Source organism: Phocoena phocoena, chromosome 1 (assembly GCF_963924675.1).
Source record: "Phocoena phocoena chromosome 1, mPhoPho1.1, whole genome shotgun sequence".
NCBI lineage: Eukaryota > Metazoa > Chordata > Mammalia > Artiodactyla > Phocoenidae > Phocoena > Phocoena phocoena.
Window position 1 is genome coordinate 26,319,476 of NC_089219.1, and position 27,016 is coordinate 26,346,491.

The 27,016-nt window shown below is 52.0% G+C and overlaps 1 protein-coding gene and 1 pseudogene across 1 annotated transcript; both read left to right on the top strand.

Moving 5' to 3' along the window:
* Positions 1-1,418: 1,418 nt before the first annotated feature.
* On the top strand, positions 1,419-25,822 carry ZNF362 (zinc finger protein 362). The gene is made up of 8 exons (XM_065893711.1): positions 1,419-1,456; positions 6,894-6,957; positions 7,101-7,347; positions 10,720-11,041; positions 11,768-11,992; positions 20,835-20,913; positions 21,030-21,188; positions 24,217-25,822. The coding sequence occupies exons 1-8, from the start codon at positions 1,419-1,421 to the stop codon at positions 24,331-24,333; spliced, it is 1,251 nt and encodes a 416-aa protein (XP_065749783.1). The 3' UTR covers positions 24,334-25,822.
* Positions 24,997-26,500, top strand: LOC136123628 (uncharacterized; annotated as a pseudogene).
* The last annotated feature ends 516 nt before the right edge of the window (positions 26,501-27,016 follow it).

A 27,016-nucleotide genomic window follows, 5' to 3' on the forward strand; every position in this document is an offset into this window, starting at 1 on the left:
CTTCAAAGTGCCAGTGGAATTTCACCTCAGCCAGACAGCCCTTGCGGACATCTGCCATGACCCACCAGGTCATGTGTGCCTGGAGGATGGGTGGCATGCGACGGTCAGTTGAGTGCCCACCATCCCTGACCCTGATCCCCGCTGCTCCTCCCTGCCTCCAGACCCTCCATCTGTTACCCCCGCCCCCTTGGCTACCAACCACTTTCTCTTTTTTTAAGAATAAATTTATTGTTTTCATTATAAAAGCGACAACAACATTGCAGAGTATAGAGAAAGGAAGACAAAAAACCAGATCAGCCCCAGCCGCCTCCCCTAGCACTCCCAGCCTCCCTCTGGGCGTGGTTCCCTGCAGCTTTTTCTGACGCAGGTTTTTATTTTTGCCTCCTTGTAATCATAGTATCCGGACAGTTTTGGGTCCTGCTCTCTCCCATTTGCTTTGTTGGGAGCTAGTTCCCCTGTGGCCATGGGGTCTGGGCAGATCTCATTTTTTAATGTCTCTGGGCTGGCCTGGGGATGGGGTAGGTGGGACAAAAGTTGCTGTCCTGCAGCGGGCAAGGCTAATCACATTCCCCCTTGGGCTGTCCATTTTCTTTTGTGTCTGTTTGTCTAGGCCTGAACCTCCCCAGGTGGCAGGGCCTGGCACCTGGTGTGCCCCTTCCTCAGTGCCCCTGCCCCTTCTGCCCCTTTGTGGAGCTTGCTAGGTTGGCCTCTGAGGCCACCGTCCTGGGAAAGGGTGATGGATAGACCTGGTTTCCAATCCAGACTCAGTTCTGTGACCTCAGGCAAGTTACTTAACCTCTCTGGACCTCAGTTTCCTCATATGTATAATGGGTCTATTGCAACAATAAAATAATGGCTGTAAAATGCCCTGCTACCACCATTCCTGGCCTATTTTAGGTGTTCGGGAAAAGGTAGTCGGTATTATTGTGCTTTTTCATTCTACAAAGAGTTTCTGAAACCCCCTCGGACTAGATGCTGGAATGGCAGAGGTGAATGTGCACCACTTCTACCTGTGAAGACCTCACAGTCTGGTGGGGAAGTGACCCAGGGAAACGTGACCGCACCACGCTGTGATCAGCCCTGTCGTGCTTCACCAGATCTGGGTGGCATCCTAACTCCATCACTTGCTAGCTGTGTGACTTTGGGCAAGTTGGTCAACCTCTCTGAGCTGCAGTTTCCTCTTCTGTTAAATGTACATCTCACAGGGCCATGGGGAAAATTCAGTGACATGATGCGTGTAACATACTCAGCATAGTGCCTGGCAAGTAGTAGGTGCTGAAACCAATGGTAGCTGCCATTTATTATTATTATTGTTATTCCCATATACAAGGTGCTGTTGGGAACACAGAGGAAGTGACTGACTGGGGGTTCAGGGAAAGCTCCGTAGAAGAGGGAACACTTGAGCTGGGTCTTGAAGGATGAGTAGAAGTTCACCAAGTGGGAAAGGACACTCTAGGTAAGGAGCCTGTGATTCCAGGTTGAAATCTGTCAATGAGGGGTTTGTTCTTTGGGGGAATAAGGGAATTGTGTTCATCCCAACTTCCCCAAGTGCCCCTCACTGCCTCCTTCCGGGTCTGCCTGGGGGCTGTGTGCACTCACCCTCCTGTAATAGCATCCACCTGTGACTCTGTCCTGGTGGCTGTGGGGTCCTGCCCATGGGAGTTGCCATGTCCCCATCTGTCCATGTTTGGGACCACAGATCTGGCCTGTTGGAGTTTGGTGCTGTCTGTCTGCATGTTCCTGTGACTATGTCTGTCTGCGTCGGTGTCCAGAGGACCTCCTGGGCCACACCTTGGAGGGCAGCCTGCATGCTTCCTTGGCCTCCAGCTCTAACCAAATAGCCAGGTCTCCTTGGTCACCCTTTCCCCTGGCCCAGGGTAGCCCCCGCCTCTCATCTCCGTTCCATTCACTGGGGGCCTTCGACCAGTCCCCTCTCACTGCCTCCTCTCCTGGCTTCTCCAGGCCCGCCTACACTCAGCAGTCAGAGGGGCCTTTCTAAACCACAGATTCTGTCCTGTCACCTACTGCTTCAAGTCCAGACTCCAGGCCTCAGATTCTGGAACCACCTTTCTAGGTCTGACCCTGGCCGTTAGCTCGAGCCTCATGTCCTGTCTCCCGGTCTACACTGATCACTTTAGCTCGCCTCACGCACTGTGTTGCTTCTCACCCCTGGGCCTTCGCGCAGGCTGCTGCTTTTGCCAGGAATGCTCCCCACTCCTTCTTTGTCCGGCTAACTCCCACTCATCCTTTAAGACCTAAAGCACGTATCACCTCCGCTGGGAAGTCCTCCCTGATCCTTTCTTTCCATCCTGTGCTCTGGGCTGCTCATCCCTGTCTTGGGGGTCAAGAGCAAGTGACTTGCCCAAGATCACACAGCTGGTGTTTCGGAGCCAAGATTTGAACCTGGGTGCACTGGGCTCCAAATAAAGCAGGTTGTTCCGTGGTCCAGGTGAGGGGATAGTAGCTAGGACTTGTGAAGATGATGGAGTGGATTAGAGAGAGAGTTTGGAAATGGAATCCCGAAGACATGGCTGCTGGTGTATCTGAGCTGGGAGGGGAGGGAGGGGACGTGCTGTGGATGAGTGTCCGTGGCAGGAGCATCTGGGCAGATGGCGATGCCCCGCTCAGAGGGGCTCGCTAGAGAAGTACATATCCTAGGGGAAGACCAAGTCCAGCTCAGGCCTGCTGCGTCTGAGCAGCCCATGAGTGGTCAGGGAGGTAACTGGAAGGTGGGCCTGGAGCTCCAGGGGGCAGCCTGGTCTGGGGGTGGAGACCGGGGGGTTGGCTGGTATTTAAAGTCCTAGAGTGGATGGGCCACCCAAGGACTGAGGCTAGTGGAAGAGAGGAGCTCCCGCCCACCCTGAGGAGCCCAGGCTGTGCGGGGTGGGAGCTGGGAAAGAGACTGAGAAGATGAGGAACCCAGGGCTCACGGCACACAGATCTTCTTAAAGGGCCCAGGTGGCCGGGAGGCCCTGAAGGACAGGACTGGAAGGTAGCCCTTCGGCTTTGACTGCATGGAGGTCCCTGGTGGCATGTGGCAGGCCTCACAGGCAAAAGTTCTTTTTTTGCAGAAGCTTGTGGGTCACGTGTCTGCTTCCTTCCTTAGCTCAGGGCTCCCAGAGGGCAGGGCTCTTCTCTTCGCCTTCGGTTCCCCAGCACCGGTCCCCCGTTTGGCCCAGAGGATGTATCCAGAACGAATGGATGGGCAGATGGGTGGGTGGGCGGCTCTAGGAGGTGTTTCATTCATTGACCCATCCAACCTTTTTCACCTTTTAGAGCAAGGAAAACAAAATGACACCTTGCTCGCCCTACTGCAAGGATCAGGGCTGTGAGTCTCGAGGCTCAAAGCACAGTCTTGGCTTCTGTCTGGGGCATGAAACCCAGTCTGCATAGCCTCCCCAGCCTCCAGGGGATGGGGTAGGTGGGACACTTAGCCCAGCCAGCCTGGCTCCTCTGCCCTAGGCGCTGTCCTCAGGCTCCTCCCTCCAACCTCGGTCCTCCAAGCTTCAGGCTTCCTGGCTTGCACACTGCCTGATGCCTCCTCACCAGCAGCATTCAAGGCCCTGCTGGCTGGCCTCAGTCTCTCACCACTCTCCAGCTTTCTTTGGTGTCAGTGGGTGGCTGCCCACTGTCCCAAACCTGCCTTGTACTTTCATACCTCCATGTCTGCTCAAACTGTTGCCTCTGCCTGGATGCCCTTCTGCCTTGTCCATCTGTCCTAAACAGACACTGACCAGTCTCTCTCCTGCTTAAAATCTCTCCCTCAACACAAGGTCTGCGTGGCTTAGCCCGGCCCCGGTCACCCTGTCACGCGGGTCCCAGGGCTGCACAGGTGCACACCTACCTAGAAGGCTTGTTGGGGGGCTCACGTGAGATGCTCTTGATGCACACCTGGCAGTGTGCCTGACACAAGGGCTCAGCAGACGCTCCCCCCTGCCCCCACCTGCCTTCCCTGCGCTGACACAGGGTAGGTGTACACCAGTACCTGGGTCACTGAGCAAATCATTAAGTAACTTAAGCCCAGCCAGAGAAGGACACAGAGAAATGAAGCAGAGGCTGTGCGGATTAGATTACATGACCCAGGGCAGACCCTTCCCTTCTGTGTGCCTGCTTCCCCTACCAGGGTTAGAGGTGGTCCCTGGCTGACCAGGGGCCTGATAAGTGGCAGAGAGGATGCTCTATCCCGGCTATGGGACCCCGTACCTCCCTGACCAGGGTGGAGTTTGGGGAAGCCTTGACTTGGCATTGAACTGAAGGGGAGGAGAGGACAGCTGCCCCAGAACTGTCTGAGGAACAGTCGGGTACAGTGGGCAGAATCCTGGGCCAGGGCAGGAATGAAGCAGAGTGGCCTGTTTCAATCCCATTTTACAGATGAGGAAAACAGAGGCTCAGAGAGCCGATGCCCAACACTGCAGCACAGCGCTCCCTCCTGTTTCCCCATCTGTGTGGCCAGGAACAAGTGCTTCCCTCTTGGTGCCCTACCTTCTTCCTCTGTGAAATGGGGGTGAAGATTTTCCCTGCTTCCTGGGGCCCTGGTGAGAATGCTGCTGGATACTGAGGGCTTTGTACACTGTCAGCAGTGCTAGATAACTGTGTGGGACTGTCTTCAAAAGAATTCTGATTATTTATTTCTTCATTTATTCATTCTGTCACACAACTCATGTTGTTGATCACCTTCTGGGCCTGGGTGCCGGGGATGCCAAGCTGGACGAGACAGATGTATCCAATTCCCAGGCCTCTCTGAGGCAGCTCCCCAGCTTGTCTTCCCCTCAGCCCTGGAGCCTCCTCACCCTGGCTTTAGAGCTCAGACCCCTTCACGTTTTCCCCAGTGGACAACAGCAAGGGAGGGACAGGTCTGAGGCTGCTGGGTGGATGGGCAGTGGGTGCTGTGCCATCCTAAGACAGGACACATTCACAATCCTACAGTCAGCATGCTTTGTCGTTCCCCCTGAACAGCTAAGGGACTGGTGAGCTGGACTTTGGAGTCAGGCAGATTAGGGGAATCTCAGCTCTCTGCTTACTTGCTGTGTGACCTTGACCAAGTCACTCCACCTCTCTGAACTTCAGTTTCCTTAGTAGTAAAATGGGGATGATAAGCGTACCTGCCTCTTGGTGTCAGTATGCCTGGCACAAGGTGGGTACTTAGTAAATGGCAGCCTTCTCACTATTTTTATTGTGTTGAGGTCCTTCTTTGAAAGGAGAAGTTCCAGGGATCTGGAGCAGTCAGGGAGAACTCCAGGCAGGAAGTGCTTCTGGTATTGGGTTGTGAAGGATGGGCAGGGTTGGATGGGTGGAGAGAAGGGCAGCGTGGTCTCTGTGGGTGGCGGGAGAAGGAGGGCTTTTAGAGCTGCCCCAGCCACCCAGAGGAGGATACTCTTGAGTCCCAGCCTGGCTAGGCTTGGACCCCAAGCGGGCCCCCAGGCTGGGAGTAAGAGGCAAGGACTTTTGCATACAGGTATTGAGACGTCTGCATGTGGATATGTGTTCCACCAAGGACTGGGGTTTGCAAAGCAAGTTCCGCAGAGGAACTGGCTTGAGCAAATCTGATTTCTAGTCTTGACTCTGGCACCCTAGCCCTATGGTCTTGGACAGGTCTCTTTCCTTCTCTCCAGGCCTCAGTTTCTTCACCTATAAAATGGGATAATACCTCCTGTGCCTACTTCTCAAGTAAAGATCACAAGAGATAATTTATATAAAAGATCTTTCTTAAAGTGTTCTGATTAGGTTGTATCCTTATTGAGGGCTTTTTCCTGAAACCCTCTGCCTGCGATTCCAGTAGGGGCTTCTCCCACTTGTAGGGCCAGGAAAAAAGTTAAAGGCACTTCATTTCAGCCTTGCCTATCATAAGAAAGAGTTGCATTTAAGCAACCAATACCAGTAGGTATTTAGTTATAGTAATTTCTGTAAGAGAGAGATAAATAAGAGAAATTTGATAGGGAGCAAGACTTAATGGAATGCCTCTGTCCAGCGTGGTCCCTATAAGTCACTTCTTGACTTACTCTAGGGTCACAGGAAGACTTGAACCCTATGGAAGACAAAGATAGCTTTGAAGGCCCACCCTTCATACTGCCCTGGTTGAAAAGCCCTTTTAACTGCACAGGAACTTGCCAGAGGTGAGGGCCACCCGACGGATTTTCACATACTTCTACTGAAGAGCCCCAAACTGCCCTAGCCTCAGGCCTCCTCAACGCCCTCCTTAAGCACAGTGTTCCGTCCGACACATCCTTATAGGGAAAATGTTCGTTTCTGGCCATGCTTGTTTCTTGAGGATAACTTCCCAGAGGTACGGTTTCTTTGGTCAAAAGGCAATACTGTAATCATTTGGGTTCCCGTAAATCATCCTGCCAAATTGCCCTTCAGAAAGTCTGTATCTGATGACCCAAGTTGCCCGCTGTGTTTTAATGGGGCCAGGGGTCAGAGGGCAGGGATCAGGGAGGGGCAGTTGCCTCTGCTCTGTGGCTATTTACAAAGTTGCCCTAGGACCTCTCAGTTTGTCTCTGGACAGCAGACTTCTGTGTGGAATCCATAGGGTTGGCTCTGCAGCCCAGGGCCCTTGGGGGGCGGGGGAATAGGGATTGGTTTGCGGGCATCACCGCGATGGGAGCTGGGTGGGATGGGGGGGCGGGCGGTGGGGGGGAGCTGGGAGTACTGTGTTTTGGATATGACCTTTGCTCTCTGGGGCCCACCGTGGGACACCTGAATTCCAGACTTTTCAGCCTGGAGATGTGGTTCTCTGGGCCTGGTAGGAGGCCTGCTCCGCTGCGGGGTGAGGGTCCCACGGGGGCAGGGATCCCAGACACTGGCCCAGACTTGAGTGGGTGTAGCTGATGGGGGCTCGCCCCTGGCCAGTGGGGAGCGCCCTCTTCCCTGTGACAGTCGCTCTCTCCCCGCAGGATGGCCGAGCCTCGATTTAACAACCCCTACTTCTGGCCCCCTCCTCCAACCATGCCCAGCCAGGTAAGACGGAGCGTCGCCCCTCCCGCCACCCTCCCCCTCTCGGAGCTGCTTTGATTTGCCCCGGGCTTTGGCTGCGGGGTGAGGGGTTCGCGGGTGGCCCGGCGGCCCAAGCCCCCTCAGTACCTCTCCTCTCCCGCCCGCAGCTGGACAACCTGGTCCTGATTAACAAGATCAAGGAGCAGCTGATGGCGGAGAAGATCCGGCCGCCTCACCTGCCGCCCACGTCGGCCTCGTCGCAGCAGCCGCTCCTCGTGCCGCCGGCGCCGGCCGACAGCAGCCAGGCCGTCATGTCGCTGCCCAAGCTGCAGCAGGTGCCGGGGCTGCACCCGCAGGCCGTGCCGCAGCCTGACGTGGCGCTGCACGCGCGGCCGGCCACCAGCACGGTCACAGGTACCGCGGGGCCGGGTCGGAGGTGCTGGTGAGGGCTGGGCGGAGACTACCTGGGAGGGGCGTGGCCAGGATACCCTGCGGCTGGGCGGGCTGGGGCGGGCCGGCAGGGCCTGGGGCGGGGGTGGAGCTTCCAGACTTCCTTCCATCCTGTACCCTGACGTAGCGCCCAGCTAAGCCACCTGGATGGGACGAGGTTGGGTCACTGCCCGTCGGGGGATCACCAAGGAAGCCAAATCCACGTAGCTATTTCAGGAATCCAGAGGAGAGCCCTAACCAGACTTGGGGGGTGAGGGGTGAGGGGTGAGGGAAGACTTCCTTGGAGGAGTCCCTATGCAAGGAAGGGTTGGTGGTTGACTAGGGAAATGGAGCAGGAGGAGGAAATAACATGTGCAGAGCGAGTAGAAAGCAAGAGTAGGACAGTGTCCGGGTAGGGAAGATCAAAAGATGATGATAACAACCATAATATGGCGGGCTTCCCTGGTGGCGCAGTGGTTGAGAGTCCGCCTGCCGATGCAGGGGACACGGGTTCGTGCCCCGGTCCGGGAATGATCCCACATGCCGCGGAGCGGCTGGGCCTGTGAGCTATGGCTGCTGAGCCTGTGCGTCCGGAGCCTGTGCTCCGCAACGAGAGGGACCACAACAGTGAGAGGCCCGCGTACCATCCAAAAAAAAAACCAATCATAATATGGCAGTTAACTCCAGGTGAGCACCTGTATATGTTCACCAGTATTCATGTTATTACTCCCAGCCGTTCTGTGAGGTGGCTACTGTTAGGTTGACTTAAAGAAAGAGTTGCATGTGATTCACTCCTAACGTTTCCATTGAACAGATGAGCAAACTGAGGTCCAGTTTCACAGCCAGTAAGAGGCAGAGGCAGGCAATGTGGTTCCAGAGCCCATGTGTGGACCCTTTTGCTCTACCGGTTCTGCTGAGGCTGGAAAAGAAGCAGGCACCAGACTGGGAAGGGCCCTGGGGGCCACCTGTGCAGCTTGGATTTCACCCTCAGGCAGTGGGAGCGTGGAAGGTTTTTAAGTAGGCAAGGGAAATGCTCAGATTCGGGTGAGAAAGCTGGGGCTGGCTATAAGGTGGAGACTGGCTCGGTGGCAGGGAGAGCTGCAGGAGAGGGTGGTGGCCTGGACAAGGCAGCCGCAGAGGGATGGAGAGAAGGGGACAGATGTGAGGTATATTGAGGAGGGAGAGTGGACAGGGCTTGGTGCTGGGCTGGGTGTAGGGGTGAAGAGTGGGAGGGGGCAAGGGAGACTCCCAGTCACTGCCAGTGAGATGGAGTCGTAGGAGGGGGAGCGGGGTGGGGGAAAGATGTGAGCCCAGTCTTGGATAGATTGAGGCTGGGGGCTGGGGGGACATCTGTCACAAGGCTGGGCTGCCTGGTGCCCACCTCAGAGCCTGGTGGACAGGCTTTCCCTAGTGGCCACTGTATCTGGGCTGTTGTTCCTCCTCTGGCCGGCCCCGCCGCCAGCCAGATGCCTGTGCCTCTCTTCCCCTCTCCCTCCTGCCTCTCGGAGATGCCCAAGAGCCATGGGGCCCCGTCAGCCTCCCCCCAGGCCGCAGCCACCCTCTGCACATTCCCTCCTTATTATGACCTTATTAAATTTATTTTTCATTATAAAAGTAATATTTAAAAAGTAATATAAGCATATTAAGGGAAATTTGGAAAAAAGAGAAACTAAGAAAAACACTCATAATCCCCAGCTCATAACCCAGCAGCTTAGAGAGCCTTTTAGTCCATTTCCTTCCTTTTCCATCTTTTTTGTTTTGTTTTTTAATATTTGGGCGTGTTCTGATGAGCTTGTGGTAGGGCTGTACCCATGACTTGAACTTTCTTTTCCTACTCACCATTCTATCGTAAACATATTTAGTGCATTTTTTATTATAAAGGTAACTCATAGTCATTATAGAAAATTTAGAAATTACAGACAAGCTAAAAGGAGAAAAAAAATTAACCCTCGTCCTACTGTTGTTAGCATTTTCATATGTTTTCTCTATAATTTATTTTATTTTATCCTTTAATCACAGATGTAAAAAATGGATGAATTCACCAGGTAAAAAATTCAAATAATATGGAAGCAGATAAAGTATGAATATCTCCTTTTACCAACAAATTCTTCTCCCTCCCCACAGGGAACCACAATTTATACACAGTTTACTTTGGTGTGTCTCTTTTCTGATCTACTCCTGTGCTTTCACACACACCTACATTATCTGTATATACATATGTAGTTTGGATGCGTGCTTTTTGAAATAGGTGGGTTCATACTGTGTGTGTGGTTTATTAGTTTTTCACCTGGCAGCATGTCTTGGCATTCTCTCTACGTCACTGCGCATCTGTCTTGTTTTCATGGCTTCCCTGTTCTCCGTATTGAGGATGGACCACATCTCTTTACATAGTCCCTGCTGAGAATAGCAGGTTGTGTCCAGTTTTGTCTGATCACAGTTTTGTGTGGAAGGTCCAAGTACGCAGATCTGTGTGCTTATGTGCAAATAAATATCTCTGGATGATTTCTAGAATTAGAATTCCTTCGTCACAAGTTTTGTACATTTGAAACTTTCATAAACTCTTGCCAAACCACCCTCCATTAAGGTTGATAAACGTACACTCCCAGCATGTATGACACACACACTGTTGCCAACTCTGGATATTATCTTTTTCAGTGCACAAATTTTGGGTTTCTTTTTTTAAAAAAGCATAGTCTTAATCATGTGATAGATATCATTTTCATCTTTTTGTGTACTTTACTTGATGTTGTAAATGTTTCTAGTCCCCTCGTTTTTAAAAGAATAACTTTTATTACAGAAATTTTAAAGAAAGGAAAAAGTTCATTGTCAAAGTATCAGAAAGTACAGTTAAGCCAAAAAAATTGTTTTAAAATTACTAAGTCTACCATCCGTATCACATTTTGGTGCATCTCCATCTCCTACTTAACTTTTTCTGTGGCTTAAAATTTTCCTTTTTTTACAAACATAATCTCCTTTTTAATGGGCAGTTAATGTTCAGTAGAGGAGATTGATCACAATTTATTAAGCCCTTCCCTAATATTGCATACTTCAGTTGTCTCTAATTTTTGCTATTATAAATAACACAGTAGTGGACATCTTTGTGCCTCAGTTTTGTTTTTGGTTTTTTTTGGGGGGGGGTGATTTCCAAAGTGCACCCGTTACAGATAATAGGACTCAGTTTAGTCCTTAGGTATCTAAGGAATCTTACACATACACAGTTCTCATTTGTACCCCTGAGTAATAATTTACAAAGGGAAGGGGAGGCTCAGAAAGGCTGGTGACCTGCCAGAGTCACACAGCTGGGTGGTGGGGACTGAGCCGGCCTCTGCAGCTGCCCCCACCCCCGTGTCTTCGCAGGTCTGGGGCTCTCTTCCCGGACCCCGGCTGTGAGCACATCTGAGTCGAGTGCGGGAACGGGTACCAGCACCCCATCCACACCCACCACCACCAGCCAGAGCCGCCTCATCGCCTCGTCCCCCACCCTCATCTCAGGGATCACCAGCCCCCCCCTCCTGGACTCCATCAAGACAATCCAGGGCCACGGCCTGCTTGGCCCCCCCAAGTCCGAGCGCGGCCGAAAAAAGATCAAAGCGGAGAATCCAGGGGGGCCGCCTGTCCTCGTAGTCCCCTACCCCATCCTGGCCTCGGGCGAGACTGCCAAGGAGGGCAAGACGTACAGGTGGGGGTCTCGGTGGGAGGGCATCCAGGTGGGCTTGGGTTAGAGGCCAGTGCCTCAGGCTGCAGCAGGGGCCCATCAGTGGGGCACTGCAAAGAGGGGCCCCAGAAGCGGAGGGTGAGGGCTACGTTCCAGAGGGGCGGGGTCTCCTGGCTCACCCCGCCCACAACCCTTCAGAGGTGGTCTCTGTCTGGGGCCGCCCTCACCACAGCCTGGGATGTCGACAGTCTGTTTCCTACACTCTTCAAGCAGTGTTCTGAACGCTCAACGTTAGAATCATCTGGAGAGCTTTCCAAAAATGCCAGTGCCGGGGCGCACCCCCAGAAGTTCCGATTTAACTTGCTGGAGGGAGACATGCGGAGGCCCCCAGGTCAGACTTTCTTGAAAGCTCCCCAGAAGATTCTAAAATACAGCCAGGGTGGAGAACTTCTCACCAGGAGTGCTGGAGCCCCTCCCCCAGAACCATGAGTCACTAGCCTCTCTTCCCTGTGAGGTGTAAGCCTGCTCCCCAGCCTGCTGTACATCTGTCTCCAGGGGGAGGACCTTTGGCCTCCAGATTGGAGGGTGCCCAGGCTGGGGGCCTGCCCGTGCCCCCTGGACCCTCCCAGGAGAGCTCTGTCCCTGGTGCAAGGTCTCTCTGACGTAGAAGGTCACCCCTGAGATGTCCAGGCACGGGGCTGGGGGTGGGGGCGGGAATCTTCGCGGTATGAACCTGCTTCTTGCCCACAGGTGTAAGGTATGCCCGCTGACCTTTTTCACCAAGTCTGAGATGCAGATCCACTCCAAGTCGCACACAGAGGCCAAGCCCCACAAGTGCCCGCACTGCTCCAAATCCTTTGCCAACGCCTCCTACCTGGCCCAGCACCTGCGCATCCACCTGGGCGTCAAGCCCTACCACTGCTCCTACTGTGATAAGTCCTTCCGACAGCTCTCCCACCTCCAACAGCATACCAGGTGAGTGGCCAGCCTTGTGCTGCCCCGATGCAGCCAGTTTTAGCTCAGCACCTACACCTGGTGCGTGGACCTGGTGCAAGGAGGGACAAGGACCTTCTCTAGGTGTCCGTTGCCTTCAGGGTCAAGACCAAACTGTTTTGCTTGTCATTCGAGGCCTTTTATGATATGGCCTTTGTGGACATCACTTCCCACTGTTGCTCACCTGTAAGGTCTTTGCACGTGCTGTGTCCTTTACCTGAAACACCCTCCCCCTACTTTATCCTGTTTTTCTGGCCCTGTCCTATCCATCTCTCAGTAAAGCTTCCTCCAGGAAGTCCTCCCTGGCCCCCCTGAGCTGGTTCCACAGGCCCTGGGCTTCCCCATCCCAGCAGGGGTAGACTGTCTACTACTTGCCTGGTTATTTGCCCACCACCCCCAATATATTGAGGGTTCTTGAAGGCGAGGGCTTGGTCTCCTCCGTTTCCACATCCCCAGTGGGTGGCACATAATAAACATTGAGGCATGTGTTTAATATTTGTGGAATAAATAGAACTGGCTTTTACAGGGCATATGATTCATCCATTTAACAAGTATGTACAAGAGGTGAATTGTAAATATGTATGCCAGACGCGCCCCTAGGTCCTGGGGATACAGCACTGAACAAAACAGACACAGATTCCTGCCCTCTTAGGGTGTACAGTCTAGTCGAAAGCATGAACGGGGGATTCAGAGATAGACATGCTTTAAGGAAAGAGGTTTTTGCAGGGGAGTAGAGACATCAGAAAGACTGGCTCGCCAAATAAAAATACCATAGGTATTTAAATAAAGTAAAGGTTATCAAATTACAATTCATCTCTTCAGAGGGGAAGAAACACAGCCGTTTTCTCACATGATGGTTCTCATCTATAAGCACGGCTGTGTGTCTGCCAGTATCAGCACTGGCAGGGATAAAATTGTTTTTGCTGTGGAGTCTGTAACTCACAGAAAGCGCTCAAGGTTTTCTTTATTTGGGGCACTAAGGCTAGACACAGGGACCTTAGGTTTTGTTTTGTGGTGTTGTTATTTATTCATTTCTCTCCATTGTCTTTGTTTGCTTTATCCCAGGGGGCAAGATGTTTTGTCTGTTTCTCTTGACTTTGGGGCATGATCAGTAGGTTTGATAGTAAGGAACAAATGACAGGATAGCGGGCAGGGTGGCATCAGTCTGCTTTTCTCATCCCCATGCCTCCTGAGGCGTGGATTTGACCACGTAGATTTGTTTCAGAAATTTTCTGATTTTGTCATGAATTTATTTTTTGACGTTTGGCTAGTTTTATGGACATAGGTGTGTGTAATGAGGTGCTGATCAATGAACAGTGTACTCCTGGTTGTGTGGTTACTAAAATTAGAGCATGCGACCCCAGGGTTTGAGTGTTAACTTCTGTCAGGAGATTTTGTAAAGCCCCCAGGTCATAATTTTAATCTGTGTATGTGTGAAAAAAATTCTTCTTATCATACTATCTAATCTAAGATCTATCTAAGTTCCTATCTAAGATCCACCCAATTCACCTCTCGTCAGGTTGTGCCTGTACAACCTGTAACGGGAAGGGTACCGTCTTTTTGGAGAATTCCAAGTTTGTCAGTGTTTCTGGGCTAAGCAGGAATGACTTTTCCCATAACCTTAAAGGCAAGGATTCCACAAGCCATGGAGTAGATTCAGTTCAGTTTCCTGGAAGCCTGGGGAGGCTACATTCCCACTTACAAAGTACAGGCCTTGTTTCTTACTATCAGGCTTATCATGCCTAATTAAATCAAATTTGTCGTTAAATGTGACATTTCTGGCATGGTCATGGTTACAAATTTGATTTACCCAATTATATCCTGTTAGGAAGGAGGACAGATTCTTAGTGAACCTATTTACAGAAACTAATGGTCATAAAGAGGAAAAGGTCTCAGTAAAGGCACTTTGAATATTTTTTAGCAATTGTTCTGAGTAGTTTTGTAGACAAGGCCAATAGTGTTTTTTCAATAGGACCATTATTTTAAAATTTCCTTGATAATTCATTAGTTTATATCTATGTTAAATCTGTATAGTCCTCCTGCTGTGCGCCCCCCGCCCCCAAATTCTAAAGGGTTAGCTGGAGCAAGACACCATTTAAGGAATATCCTATTCCAGTTTGTTCAAATATAGCCTCCTAAATTGAAGATTAGGGATAGATCAAAGAAAAAAAAAAGGGGGGTTTTCTCACATGCCCATTAGAAAATAGAACATTAACCACAATTAAATCACTTTCATGCAGTCCTAGGTCATAATTCCTGTTCCCCAGTCTTGGGGAAGTTAGTCCGCTCTGCAAAGTTGTCTGCTTCTGGACTAAAGACTTGGTTCCTGCTTTGGCCTTGCGGAGTGTCTGGTCATGGTGATGGGTCATCTTGGAAGCTTGTGCCCCATGTCTCTTCCCAAAGTGTAAAGAGCCAGGTGCACTGGTACAGCCCTCTACTGAGGCCGTCAGCTCTTGATGTTTCTTTCAGAAGACTCAATCTCTGACCTGAAGCACAGGCCTTGAGGCAAGTGTGAGGGAGGGAACCAGACCTGTTGAGAAGACTAAATGACTCTGGGCCATTTATTATATAACCAACAGTATCAGAATGGAGAATAGAGGCCTCTATTAAGGTATAATGTATGATCAGTTGTTCAGATTCAGAGCATATTATAGGCAGCAGGGGTGTTGACACATTGTCACGGTCTTTTAATTGATCTCATAAAGCATGTGTTATGATTGGCACTAAAAAGCATAGTTAAATCTAGAAAAAAAATCTTTTTAAAGACATTTCTCTGTGGATATTAATGGTACTAGTCTCTGTACATGAAAACAAGTTGTTAGGTTTTTTCCATCCATCTTAAAAAGTATACATATATATATTATATGCAATTATATATTATATATGATATTACTCTATATTATATTTATGTGAATTATATGTAATTACATATATACACACACATAAAATTAACTCAGGGAGATTGAGCTTCTTTTCTTTTGATCTGCCAACTTTCTTATGCTAGACACTTCATAGGCCAGCTCTCATTCTAGTGTTTGGCTAATTCAGATGTGGAGAATACAAAACATGCCCTCACTGGGAGCTTTTATAAAGTGGGGGAGCGAATCTTTGGTGTTGCCCAGTGGCCAGCTGGAAACTCCAAGCACATCTCGGTGTAAAAGTTCCCTTGATATTTTATTATTCTGAAGGTGGGGCCTGGGTTTGAGAAAGGCTGTAGCACAAAGTTGGTAGAGTAGGCAGAACAGGAGCATCAGTCTGGTAGGAAATAAGCACAGTAGCAAGTAATAATTAGTAAGAATCCCAGTGTTTTCAGAAGTAGACATTTGTTTGAAAATACTATTTAAGACCATGACCAAAGAAGCAAGAAAAAATTAATAGGCTCTTGAGGGGAGAGTGTTTTTAAATTTATTTATTTAATTTATGTATTATTTTTGGCTGTGTCGGATCTTCGTTGCTGTGCGCGGGCTTTCTCTAGTTGCAGCAAGTGGGGCTTCTCTTGTTGCGGAGCACGGGGTCTAGGCATGCAGGCTTCAGTAGTTGTGGCACGCGTGCTCAGTAGTTGTGGCGCACAGGCTTAGTTGCTGCGAGGCATGTGGAATCTTCCCGGGCTAGGGCGTGAACCCGTGTCCCCTGCATTGGCAGGCAGATTCCTAAGCACTGCGCCACCAGGGAAGCCCAAGGGGAGAGTGTTTTGTCAGAATGTTCCTTGTTCAGGGATTGCTCTCTGTTCCTGAGGGCACCATTTTTTTCTCCCTCTATTTTTTTCTTTTGAGTGATTTGGGTTCATAGCGGTTGGAAACCAAACAAGCAACATAAGAGGGTCCTATCAACATTTAGAGACAAATTATTAGTCATTATGCAGTGGCGTATATAATTAAACTAGCGTGTCCTAACCCAGTGACAAAGAACCTGGTGTCCCTAGTGCCCACAAGTCCCAGAATCCTTAAGACAAACAAACCAAAAAAAGCCAAACATAAAGAAGCAACCAGATTCCAGGTTGCTTTTCTCCCATTCCACAGAGACTCCTGTTCTTTGCCCCTTGATAGAGAACCAGACAGGGCTTATAATCAAATCCATCTTCTCAACGTTATGCCAATAATAAAGGGGGTAAAAGAAGGTCATGTCAAAACAGAACCAGCCCCGGTCAAGTAATAAAAATAGAGCTAGAAGCAGGTTGAGCAGGATCCCGCCTGGGAGTTGAGACAGATGTGCCTGGCAGCATGTGACGGTTCATGTAGTTGAACGGCGCTGGCAGTTCTGGAGCATCTTGGTGGGACCTCTGTCTGTGAACGGAAGGCAACAAGACAAGAAAAGCAGGTGACTTGCAAAGTGCTTGCAGAAATCCAGACTTCAGAAGGATCGGCCCTGTAAATTATAAATACGTGTATTTAAGGGGAAAAGTAACAGGAATTTGTAGTGAGTCTGTTCACGGTAGAGCTACAGCAGTAGTCTCGTGCAGTTAGCATCTGGATGAGATCACACATCTGTAGATATCACGAGGCCGAAGTCAGGGGATAACCCTGTTTTATGAAGGAGTTAGTAAGGTATAAGAAAGGGCTCAACGTTTTACCTGTTTGGGGAATGTATGCTAGACAAAGTGACCCTGGATTTGTTGGTTTATTCAGTGGTTTTTGCCTGTGTTTTCCTTCTCCTGGCTGTGCGATGTTGTGTACATGTGTGGTGATAATTGTGACGGGGTAGGTTTTCTCAAGTGTGATGATAGTGATGGTGATAACATCCTAGCAACAACTGTTCGTTGTCAGAGAGCTCCTAAGTGCCCAGCCCTGCGTAAGATATTTACATATGAGGTGTCCGTGAAGTCCTTACAAATCTGAAATAACAAATCTGAAAAGTGCCACGGAGAGGCAGCCATCTTGAGGAAGGTCCACTGTCACATCTACCACCGTTTTAGTTACAAAGCACAGTGGGACTGAAGCCATTCACTATAACGTGCCACTTATAACCTGGAAAATAAAGGATAAATGATAACTAATGAATCCTCGATAATTTCATTTAAACATTGAATAAATTCCCCCTTTGTGTTTTTCATAAATTGTTTGTCTTAAAGAGACACGAGTGTATTAAAAACTAACACTGGGGGGACTTCCCTGGTGGTCTAGCGGTTAGGACTCCGCGCTTTCACTACTGAGGGTGCGGGTTCAATCCCTGGTCGGGAAATTAAGATCCCGTGAGCCGTGTGGTGCAGCCAAAAAAAACCAAACCAAAACAAAACTAACACTGTGAAACTGTCTTAGGAGCGCCCTTCCAGTAAGTTACAGTCCTTACAGTCCTTATTATTATCCCCGTTTTAGAGGTGAGGAAACTGGGGCTCGGGAGGCACAGTTGCTTGGCCAAGGCCACACCACTAAGAGGAGGCAGAAGCGAGATGTGAGCCAGAGCGCCGAGGAGCAGCCCTGCCTTGGAGGAGGGAGGGGGCTGGGGATGTTGGCTGCAGAAGAAACTCAGGTGGGAGCGAGGTCCAGGCAGGAGAGCAGGGCTAGTGTTCGGGGCCCCGGGGTGGGGCTGGGACAGTGGGGGTGAAGGAGCAGCCCAGGGGCCCCCATTTCAGCTCAGCTTCCCTGCGCCTGGAATTGGTGGGGAGCTCCCCATCACTACAGATGTGGGAGTCAGGCCTGGCTGCCCGCCTAGTGGGGAGATGCCCTGCAAAGAGAGGACTCTGATGTTGGGATTGAGGGCTTGGCCTTGACTTGAAATTCAGGGGTGAAGAGCTCAGGGGCCAGTTATCAGGGGGAAACTTTGCTCCCTGAAGCCATTCTGAGGCCCAGTGCTGGCTGCCATGCATAATGACAGATCAGTGGTCAGAGGCTGGCTCTGGGCCAAAGGAACTCCCACCATGCACCGGGAGGCTGGTGGATGTGAAAACTTCCGTGAAAGGGGGAGGTATGTAATGGAGGTTGGGGAGGATAATCGGAGTCAAGGGTTGAAGGGTCCATAGCCCTCTCTCATGAGAGATGGGAATGGTGTTCCCAGCAGGAGGAACGGCATGAGCAAAGGCTCAGAGACTTGCTGGGGGGTGTGGATTTGGATTCTGTCCTGGAGAAGGGGGAGACAGTAGGGGAGACCATGACAAGGTCAGGTCCCTGCGCTGCTGCTGTGGTGGAGGGGAGAGGCTGAGGCCGGGAGTCCAAGAAGGAGGCTGGGCAGCTGTGGCACTTGGGGAGGAAGCCAGAGGAGCAAGGTCCTGAGGTAGGGTCTGATGTCCCTGTAGAACCATCCATCGGTCAGTCAACAAACACTTGTGAAATACCCTTGAGGAATGGGCGTTGTTGATTATGTGGAACATATTACTATTGTCAGTAACTGACTTCAGGAGGAAAGAACTCACCTTCCTATGTACCGAGTCCTCTTTGCTGAGCCTGTGCCAGGCCCTGGGACGATGGTGGTGAACGAGACCAAGGGCATCTTGCTCTCAAGGAGGGAAGCAGCTTAGAAAACAGTGACTAGACATTGACAAAATATGTGCCCACACACAGACTTCTGCTCAGGGGTGGGCTGCAGGGGCCAGGTCTAGTCTGGAGGGTCAGGAAAGGCTGCCACGATCAAGGGGCTTTTATACTGAGAACAGGAGTCTGGGTTTTAGCTAGGCATTAGCTGGGGGAAGAGTGTGCCTGGGAGAAGATCAGCCTGGATACCAGACGGAAGGTAGGAAGGGACTTGGAATGCTGGGGCGGGGGGCGTGGAGGGAGGTGGTGGGCCTGGAGCCTTGGGGCAGGGAAGAGGGATGACTTGGGCAGCAGTGGGAGGCGAGGATTCTGGGGTGGGCGTTGTGGAATTTAAAACAAAATCAGCAGATGTTCTGGGGTCCCTCGGTCCCCTCTGCCACCGAGTTCCACAGCCCTGGAGGGGAATGAGGATGGGATGAAATGGAGGGATTCTGGCGGCAGGCGGAGCCGGTCCAGATGACCCTTAAGGTCCTTCTGTTGTAGAGATGGGGTGCAGTAGCCTGGGATGATGTCCCCAAACACGTGACACCCCCAAATGTGCAGGTAGAATAGGGTTCCTCAGAACTGGGCCAGCCCATTTCCACCTGGCCTGTCTCCGTGCGTCCTGAGATGAGCTGTCTCTGCCTTTGGGGTTCTCCGTCTAGTAGAGGAGACAGAGGAGGGGCGGCCTCACTGCTGAGGATGCAGCCAGGGCACAGGGGTGGCGGGCAGAAGCATCAATCAGCCGTGGTTGCCAGATGAGAAATGGTCCTCTGACCAGGACGCAGGGTGCAGGAGCAGGGAGGTGAGGCCGAACCACACGTGAAGGGCTTCAAATGGCACACTAGGGAATTCAGACTGTCACTGTTCACAGTGGGCAGTCAAGGTCGTGGGCTTACTGACGGCAGGGAGTGTTCTTTATTCCAGCCTGGCCAGCATGGGGCCTGGCCTGGGGGACCTTAGTTTGTCTGACGAGTCTGTTGATGGGCGGAGCAAACCCAGGGCGGGCTGTGGCTTTAGGGAAGGAGCCAGACCGGGTGGTCAGAGCTGGACTCTCCCTCCACCTAATGCTGATGGGCAGCTTAGGCAAAAGAGGTTCAGGTCCAGTCTGCATTTCATTACCTACCTGCTTGGCACAGGGTTTGCCAGAGCAGGTGACTGAAGACAAGCCCAGGACAGCAGGGAGGGCCTCCCGTCCCGGTGTGTGCGCCTCGCTCCCCAGCCCCGTTTCTACACCCCATCCCGGTCCTCCTCCATCCTCACCTGGCTGCTGGACCAGCACAAGCCGCAACAGCCAGCAGAAAGCCCGGCCATCAGCCTGCAAGTCACTGCTCCCAAGTCTCCTTCTCAGTGAGGACCCCGACCACCCTATTTAACCTTGTACCCTCCCCGTGCACTCACGACCCCCCTCACCTGCTCTGCTTCTTCTCACAGCACTTATTACCTTCTACACGCACTTTACTTACTTATTTCATGCTCATTGTTTCCACAAGGCAGTGGGTTTTTTCTGTTTTGTTCACAGATATGTTCCAAGCACCCAGGGTGGTGCCTGGCACACGGGTGCCTGATACAACAATTGTTAAATGAATGAATAATAGTAATACTGGCAAGTGGTGATGGAGCCCTGACTCTGTGCCAGTACTTGGCTAAGCCCCTTCCACATATTATCTAATGGAATCTTCACAAAGCCCAATGAAGTAGGGACTGTATTTTTATACCCATTTTGCAGATAAGGAAACCGAGGCTCAGTGATTTGACCAAGGTCACCCAGCTAGTAAATGGTAGAGCCAGTGTGAGGACAAAAAGGGGCTCACAGGAAGGACACAGAGGCTGACTTTCAGGGCCACCCTGTCCTGCATTCTCTCAGTAGCTGGGGTGACCAGGTAGCCATGTGGGGAAGAGGCAGGAAATAGAAATGGGGGGCCAATTAGAGGGTGATGTTTCCTGAGAGAAAGAGGCAGGGTGGGCAGCGAAGGTCCTGGCGAAGCTGTGAATCTGCCCTTTTCAGTGGGTGGTCTGCAGGTGGCTGTTTTAGAAGAGGGGCAGAATGCCGTCAAAGCAAGACTGCCATGATTAGCTGGGGGCCTGGGCGGGCTGTCTGAGTGGGTGCTGGTGGAGGGCCGGGTTCAGCGGGGCCCTGTGGGGAGGGAGCGTGGAGGCCCTGGTCACAGAATGGCTGTGGGAGGCCAGAGAAGAAAGGACGCGGGTAGCCTTTGAAGACCCAGCTCTTGCCTGGGGCTCACTCTGGGGAGAGTGTGTGGAGCGGGGAGCCTGGGAGGCTTGGGGGCCAGAGGGGTGTGCAGGCGAGCCGAGGGCTTGGGGGCTGGAGCTGGCCTGGGGGACCTGTCAGGGATGCCACCTCACTGGGCTGCCTGTTGCAGAATCCACACAGGCGACAGACCCTACAAGTGCCCACATCCTGGCTGCGAAAAGGCTTTCACTCAGCTCTCCAACCTCCAGGTGAGTGCCGGCCTGCCTCAGCCAGGTGCACAGCCCCTCCTCCCCAGGGGAGCCTAAGGAGGGGGTGGGGCTGGGGGAGTCCAGCCAGCTCCCGACCCCTGCTGTGCTCCCCGCAGTCTCACCAGCGCCAGCACAACAAGGACAAGCCCTACAAGTGTCCCAACTGCTACCGGGCCTACTCGGACTCCGCCTCCCTGCAGATCCACCTCTCGGCCCATGCCATCAAGCATGCCAAGGCCTACTGCTGCAGCATGTGCGGGCGGGCCTACACCTCGGTGAGTGCGGGGCCCCCGGGAGCCTCTCCCTCTCCCCGGCCTCCTCAGACCTGTACTGACGCTCCCATTTTCCAGACGAGGAAACTGAGGCTGAGAGAAGGGCAGTGACTTCCCAAGATCACAGTGAGTGGCAGAGCCAGGGCTTCTGCTTTCCACTTCTGTTTTCGGCTGCCTCAGGCCGACCTCTCCCCAGGCAGCCTCTCGCCTGGCTTCTGGAGACGTGGTTTCTTCCAGGCAGTGTGGGGTGGTGGGCGGGGAGGCTCTGGCAACCTGCTCCCCAGAGCCAGGGAGGGAGAAGGACCTTTCCCCACTGGGGAAGCTGCAACGCCCGTCATGCCCACAAGGTGGCACAGTGACCTGGCCCAGAGCCACCGTCATTTCCCAGGAAAGGCCCACACAGGACCAGAAAGGTGCCAGTCCTCCATCCCTGGATGGGAATTTTCCTAAACAAGGGCCTTTCACACCCAAGAGAGGGAGTCCAAGTGAGTCACTTTTGTGTGTCCTTCTGGCTATGTGTGTCCAAATATTATGGTTAACAGACCCCCACGTGTACCCAGACTGATCCCCAAGCCTCAGTTTCCTCATCTGTAAAATGGAAGAGGTAATAGTTCTTAACTTCTAGGGCTGTTGGCTGGGCAGAGTCAGCGCCTGACAGACCTTAGCTAACACAATGATTTATTCACCCAGTGTTTGCTGAACACTTGTGCCAGGCACTTGGGAATCAGGATGAATCAAACAGACATATTCTTTGCCCCCAGGCAGGTTAGAGTCCACTTCTGGAGATAGACATTAAACAAGTAACCACACAAGTGGATATGTAATGACAAATCGTGGTAACTGCTCTAAGCAGGCTTTCTCAACCTCAGCCCATGTTGACATCTTTGCCGAGGGGGTGCTGTCCTGTGCATTATAGGATGTTTAGCAACATCCTTGGCCTCTACCCACTAGCAACCCCTCCCTGAAAATGCCTCCAGACTTTGCAAAATGTCCCTGGGCTGGGGCGGGGGGGGGGGGGGGGGGGATTGCCTCTGATTGAGAACCACTGCTGTAAAGGAAAAAAGGGAAACGTATGTTTTGAAAGGCAGCTGCAGGGAGGACAAAATGGAGTTGGGGAAGGGAGATGGGTTGGGATAGGTGTATGAGGAAGTAACATTTAGAGGAAGCCTTGAAGGTAATTGGCCAGGTGAGGACGAGTGGAGCGGGAAGGACTTCCCGTGCAGGGGAACAGGGAATGCAAACACCCCCGACGTGGAACAGTCGTGGTGTGTTCCGGGAACTGAAGGAAAATTAGGTCACATGAGGCTGTCGGTCCCTGTTAGGGAGCCTGGATGTTTTTCCTGGTGGAGTGGGGACCATGGGGAGGGGACTGTCCAGGAGGGTAGTTCTGAAAGTTCACTTTGGCTAGAGAGGGGCGCATGGTTTGCACCTTCCTATATGCGTCCCCTCTTAGAGGAGGGGCCGCCAGCGGTCACAGCCATGGTTCTTAGAGGGGATCTGAACTCTGGGGGGAAGGGGCTGTCATATCTCACCTGGCTTGAGGCCCCACAGAACAAGAATAATTACCTTTTTAAAAAAATATATATTAATGGATTGACTTTTAAACTACTTTAATACATAAAAGAAACATTTTAGAATAGTGAACCCTCGTGTTCCCATCAGCCCCCAGAGCCTGGCATCAGTCTATCCTGCCTCTTCCATATCCCTGTTTTTTGAGGTAAAATTGACATCACATTGTTCCATCTGAAAAATTTTCACTTTGTGTCTTTAAACATAAAGACTGCTTTTTTGAACTTAGCCATAGTACCTTTATAATACCTTAAAATGATTCATCGTAGTCCTTAATATCGTCAAATACCCAGGTGGTATTCACATTTTCATTTGTCTCATGGATGCCATAATTTATAATTTTATTTACTTAGAAATTTTATTTTTTAATCAAGATCCAAATAAAATTCTTACATTGCACTGGGTCAATATATCTTTAAACTATTGGTCCTCCACCCCACCTCAACACCACTCCCTTTTTTTTCTTTGCGATTTACTCATTGAAGAATAGTTTCCTAGTTTGGATTTTGCTGATTGCTGCCCTTCGCTGTTGTTTGATAGCGCTTTGCCACCACGTTTGAGGGCTTCCTCTGCCGGATTCTGAGCAAGCTGAGGTATGAGGCCAAGGAGTGACAGGTGGGAACCAGAGCACCACCTTAGTGTGAAAGCCTGTGGGCCTGCAGGTGAGCCTTGGGTCACCTCGCCTGCCCAGTCTTGGGTGCCTCAGGTCAGACTTAGCAGAGTCTGTGGCAGTGCTCACGGGATGCGGTGAGCATGCCCAGTTTAAGCTTCCCAAAGTCACCAATCAGATCAGGCCCCACTTCTTCCCAAAGGAGGATGGAGCATGGGGGTGCAGAGGCCGGGGCTCCCATCACCACCTAGAACGAAATGTAGAGACTAGGGAAGCAGTGGTCCCCTCAACCCTACTGCATGCTAAGAGCTCTACCCACATCACCACAGCAGCCCTTTGAGGTTGTTCCTTCCCCGTCCCTGCCTGCAGAGGAGGAAACTGAGGCTTGGAGGGATAAGATGACTTGTCCAACATTCCACTGCTGAGAAATGGCAGAGCCAGGGTCAACTGAGGCCTACCGCTTCGCCCCCACTGGGAGAACCAGCCATATGGGGGCAGCTATGCTCAATCGGACAGGACTCCACTGCAGCCAGTTGGTAGACGGCAGCTGGCCTGGCCCTAGGGAGTTTTAGGTGGGCACTGCTGCGGGGTGAGCCTGGTGCCTGCCAGCTCTCTAGTCAGCACACTGTGGGCTCGGACTCTGGTAAATAAGCCAGCCCCCACTGCTGGCAGAGATGCAGCATCCCTAGAACCAATGCTGATGCCCGTCTGACCCCCCAAAGCTGTGGCTGTCCATCACTAGCCGGCCCACCTACCAAGGAGCCCTCCAGTGGCCGCTTGTGGGAACTGCAGCTCCCCCTGCACCCCTTGCCAGCAGTTGGTTGTAAGCTCTGAATCTCACCCCGCCCACAGGAGACCTACCTGATGAAGCACATGTCCAAACACACGGTGGTGGAGCACCTGGTGAGCCATCACTCGCCTCAGAGGACGGAGTCCCCCGGCATCCCGGTGCGAATTTCCCTCATCTGAGCCGACGCAAGGCGCCGCCCCGCCCTGCCCACTGGCAGACACAGACCCAGGCAGCACCAGGCCCGACTCCCTCCAGGGGCCCTCCAGGAGCAGCCGAGCTCTCTCACGACCTTCCTGACCTTCCAGAAAGCCTGGGCCGCAGAAGCCCTGCCCGGTCCAGCTCCGGGGGCGGCCAGGCCAACTGCAAGATTCTGGACTGTTCTGGTGGCATCCAAAGACGATCTCAGAGCACTTTGAACCTCTCTGCTGGGTTTTCCTTTTGTTCCCCACCCTTCACTTGCTTCACTGTTCTTTTTTTTTTTTTTTTTTTTTTAAGTTTGTTTTGGAAATAACAAAAAAGATATTTATTGGCCAAGAAGTTGGTGCTGCTAAGACCGAGAAATTAAAAGAACCGGACAGATGGACACAGAACCGGACAGATGGACACAGAGAACCAGAGGGCAGCGTGGGACCTTATCTTGCCACGGCCTCAGGTCTTGAGGGGAAGGCTCAAGCCTGGGTTTCTGGACTGCAAAGGGGGCCCCCAGGGGGGAGGGGCAGGAGGCAGCTGGAGTGAGCCGCTTGCCCCTGGGTGCCAGCTCGAGCCTCCAGAGCTGCGCCCTGGGCATCACTGAGCAGAGGGATGTGGCAGCTACCAGGGCTACCCAGTCTTCAGGAGACGAAATGAGAGGGGCCGGGAGGTCCACAGGACCAAAGGGTGCAGTGTTGGCTGGGCTGGGTGCAGGCCCAGGGAAACGGGGTGGGGTGGGCTGGGTAAGACCTGGCACCCCTGCTGCCCTGAAGACCACCCCAGTCTACCTCGGTGCTGGCCAAGAAACCTATTGGCTACCTCTCCCACCATCCCAGACTGTGGGCAGGGGGAGGGAGTGGGCCTGGGGCAAGGACCCCCCTCTCCAGAATTTCCTCCAGATGGGGCAGTGCCCAAGGAGGGGTTACTTGTCTTCCCTGCCATGGAGGGGAATCCCCAGCCCAGGCCCTAAGCCCCTGGGCAGGGAAGGGATCCTCGGGGAGGAGGGTCCCGGGAGCAGACCCTGCCCTCAGCTCCCACAGACACACCCCAATCTGAAAGCCATGCGTGTCCGTGTATATAGGAACCATGTACAGAGCCCGGAGAAGCCCCCCCTACATCCCCTGGGGAAAAAAAAAAAAAGAAAACTAGACAGAAACTCATCTATATATTCTGTATCTGGAGTTCCGTTTTGAATATTAACTGTGTTATTTTTATACACTTTTTAAGCCTTAACTCGCCATTGATTTACCAGTTTAACGTCTCCTGGGGTTACTTTTCCCACGGGGTTCTCTGCCCCGCCCCCACCCCTTTGTTTGACTGGCGTCGTCTGATACTCAGTATTGTAGCTTTTTGTCCGCATGTTACTACCCTGTAAATATGCTGTTATACATACTGTTAACACCCCTTTGCTTTTTTCTATGGGACCTCCAGGCCACCATATTTAGAACTAGTTACCTTATTAAAAAAGAGAAAACAGTCTGTTGGCTTCTCAGTCTGCATCGTGGTGGCAGGGAGGTGAGGGCAGGTGCCCCTCAAGGCTTCAGGAACGAAGTGTGCGTTATATTGAAGGAAAGGGGTGGGGAGCAAAAAAAGTCAAACGTGGGGGAAGACACTAAAGGGGGCAAGAAACAAAGGAATTCCAAACCCTCTGCTCTTTGTATTTCTCTGTTGTGAAGAATAAACTGTACCTGCAGCCGGGTGGTGGCGGTGTGTGGCGTGCTCTGTGCGAGGGTGGGGCTGGGGGGCACCTTTCCACTGCTCCTCTCCCCTCCCCCGCCCCCCCCAAGACTCAGGGAAGAAGGGAAATGCCCCTTCCTGCGTCCATCATTCACAGCCAAGGACCATGAGGGCTCAGAGGAGTGCGTTCCCAATGGTGGCTCATGGCTGAGTCACTTTCTCTCCCACGAGGCGGCTAGCACAGGGCCAGCCTTGATAAACTCTGGGGGAGTTCCTGCATCTCCGTCCTAGGCAATCAAAACAGTGGCCCCCTTGGGGAAGGTGTGTGTGCAGGGGACTTCTTGGTCTCCTGGATCACTGGACTAGCTGGAGGCTGTGAGGCTGGAGCTGCTGCTGCTGCAGGAGCCCGAGGATGAAGCCGAGTCTGAACAAAGCCAGGTGGAGAGCCGGAGACATCATCGAGCCCTGAAGCTATCCTGACCCCAGCACCGTCCTGTTACATAAGCCAGTATAATCCTCGTTAGGGTTGATCTTTCGTTTTCCTCAGAGTCAGTTGCTAAACGTTTACCACAGCACCACTGGCTGACTCTCCAATCAGATTCCTCATTCAGTGAGTTAGGAACAAGTTAGGCGATGGCGGGCACCTGAACGGGAAAATCCTGTATGTGTGTGTGTATGGGGGTGAGTGGGGGGGGGGTGCACGGGGTGCTGTGTTGGGCCAGATACAAGCGGAAGGACAAAGGAGGCAGAGAGAAGTGGAGACGGACAGAGGAGACTGAGGGCCAGCCAGTGGCAACCTTAGCTCCTGACTTTGGCTCCATCTTCTGGCCCACTCTAATTTCCTGCTTGTTCTCACATCAGTGAATTTATTTATGAGTTACCGTGTGACATCGGGTAAGTTAATTAACCTCTCTGTGCCCGATTTTCTCATAGGTAAAATGAGGGAAATAATAGTAACCAGTTGATAGGGTGCATATGAGGATTAAATGAACCAAT

What these genes read in the sequence shown, in the direction of transcription:
- ZNF362 (XM_065893711.1), top strand. Translation starts at nt 1,419, where the DNA reads ATGAGTAGAAGTTCACCAAGTGGGAAAGGACACTCTAG. An exon ending in AGTGGGAAAGGACACTCTAG is followed by an intron (nt 1,457 to 6,893) that starts GTAAGGAGCCTG and finishes CTCTCCCCGCAG; the next exon opens with GATGGCCGAGCCTCGATTTA. An exon ending in CTCAGCTCTCCAACCTCCAG is followed by an intron (nt 20,914 to 21,029) that starts GTGAGTGCCGGC and finishes TGCTCCCCGCAG; the next exon opens with TCTCACCAGCGCCAGCACAA.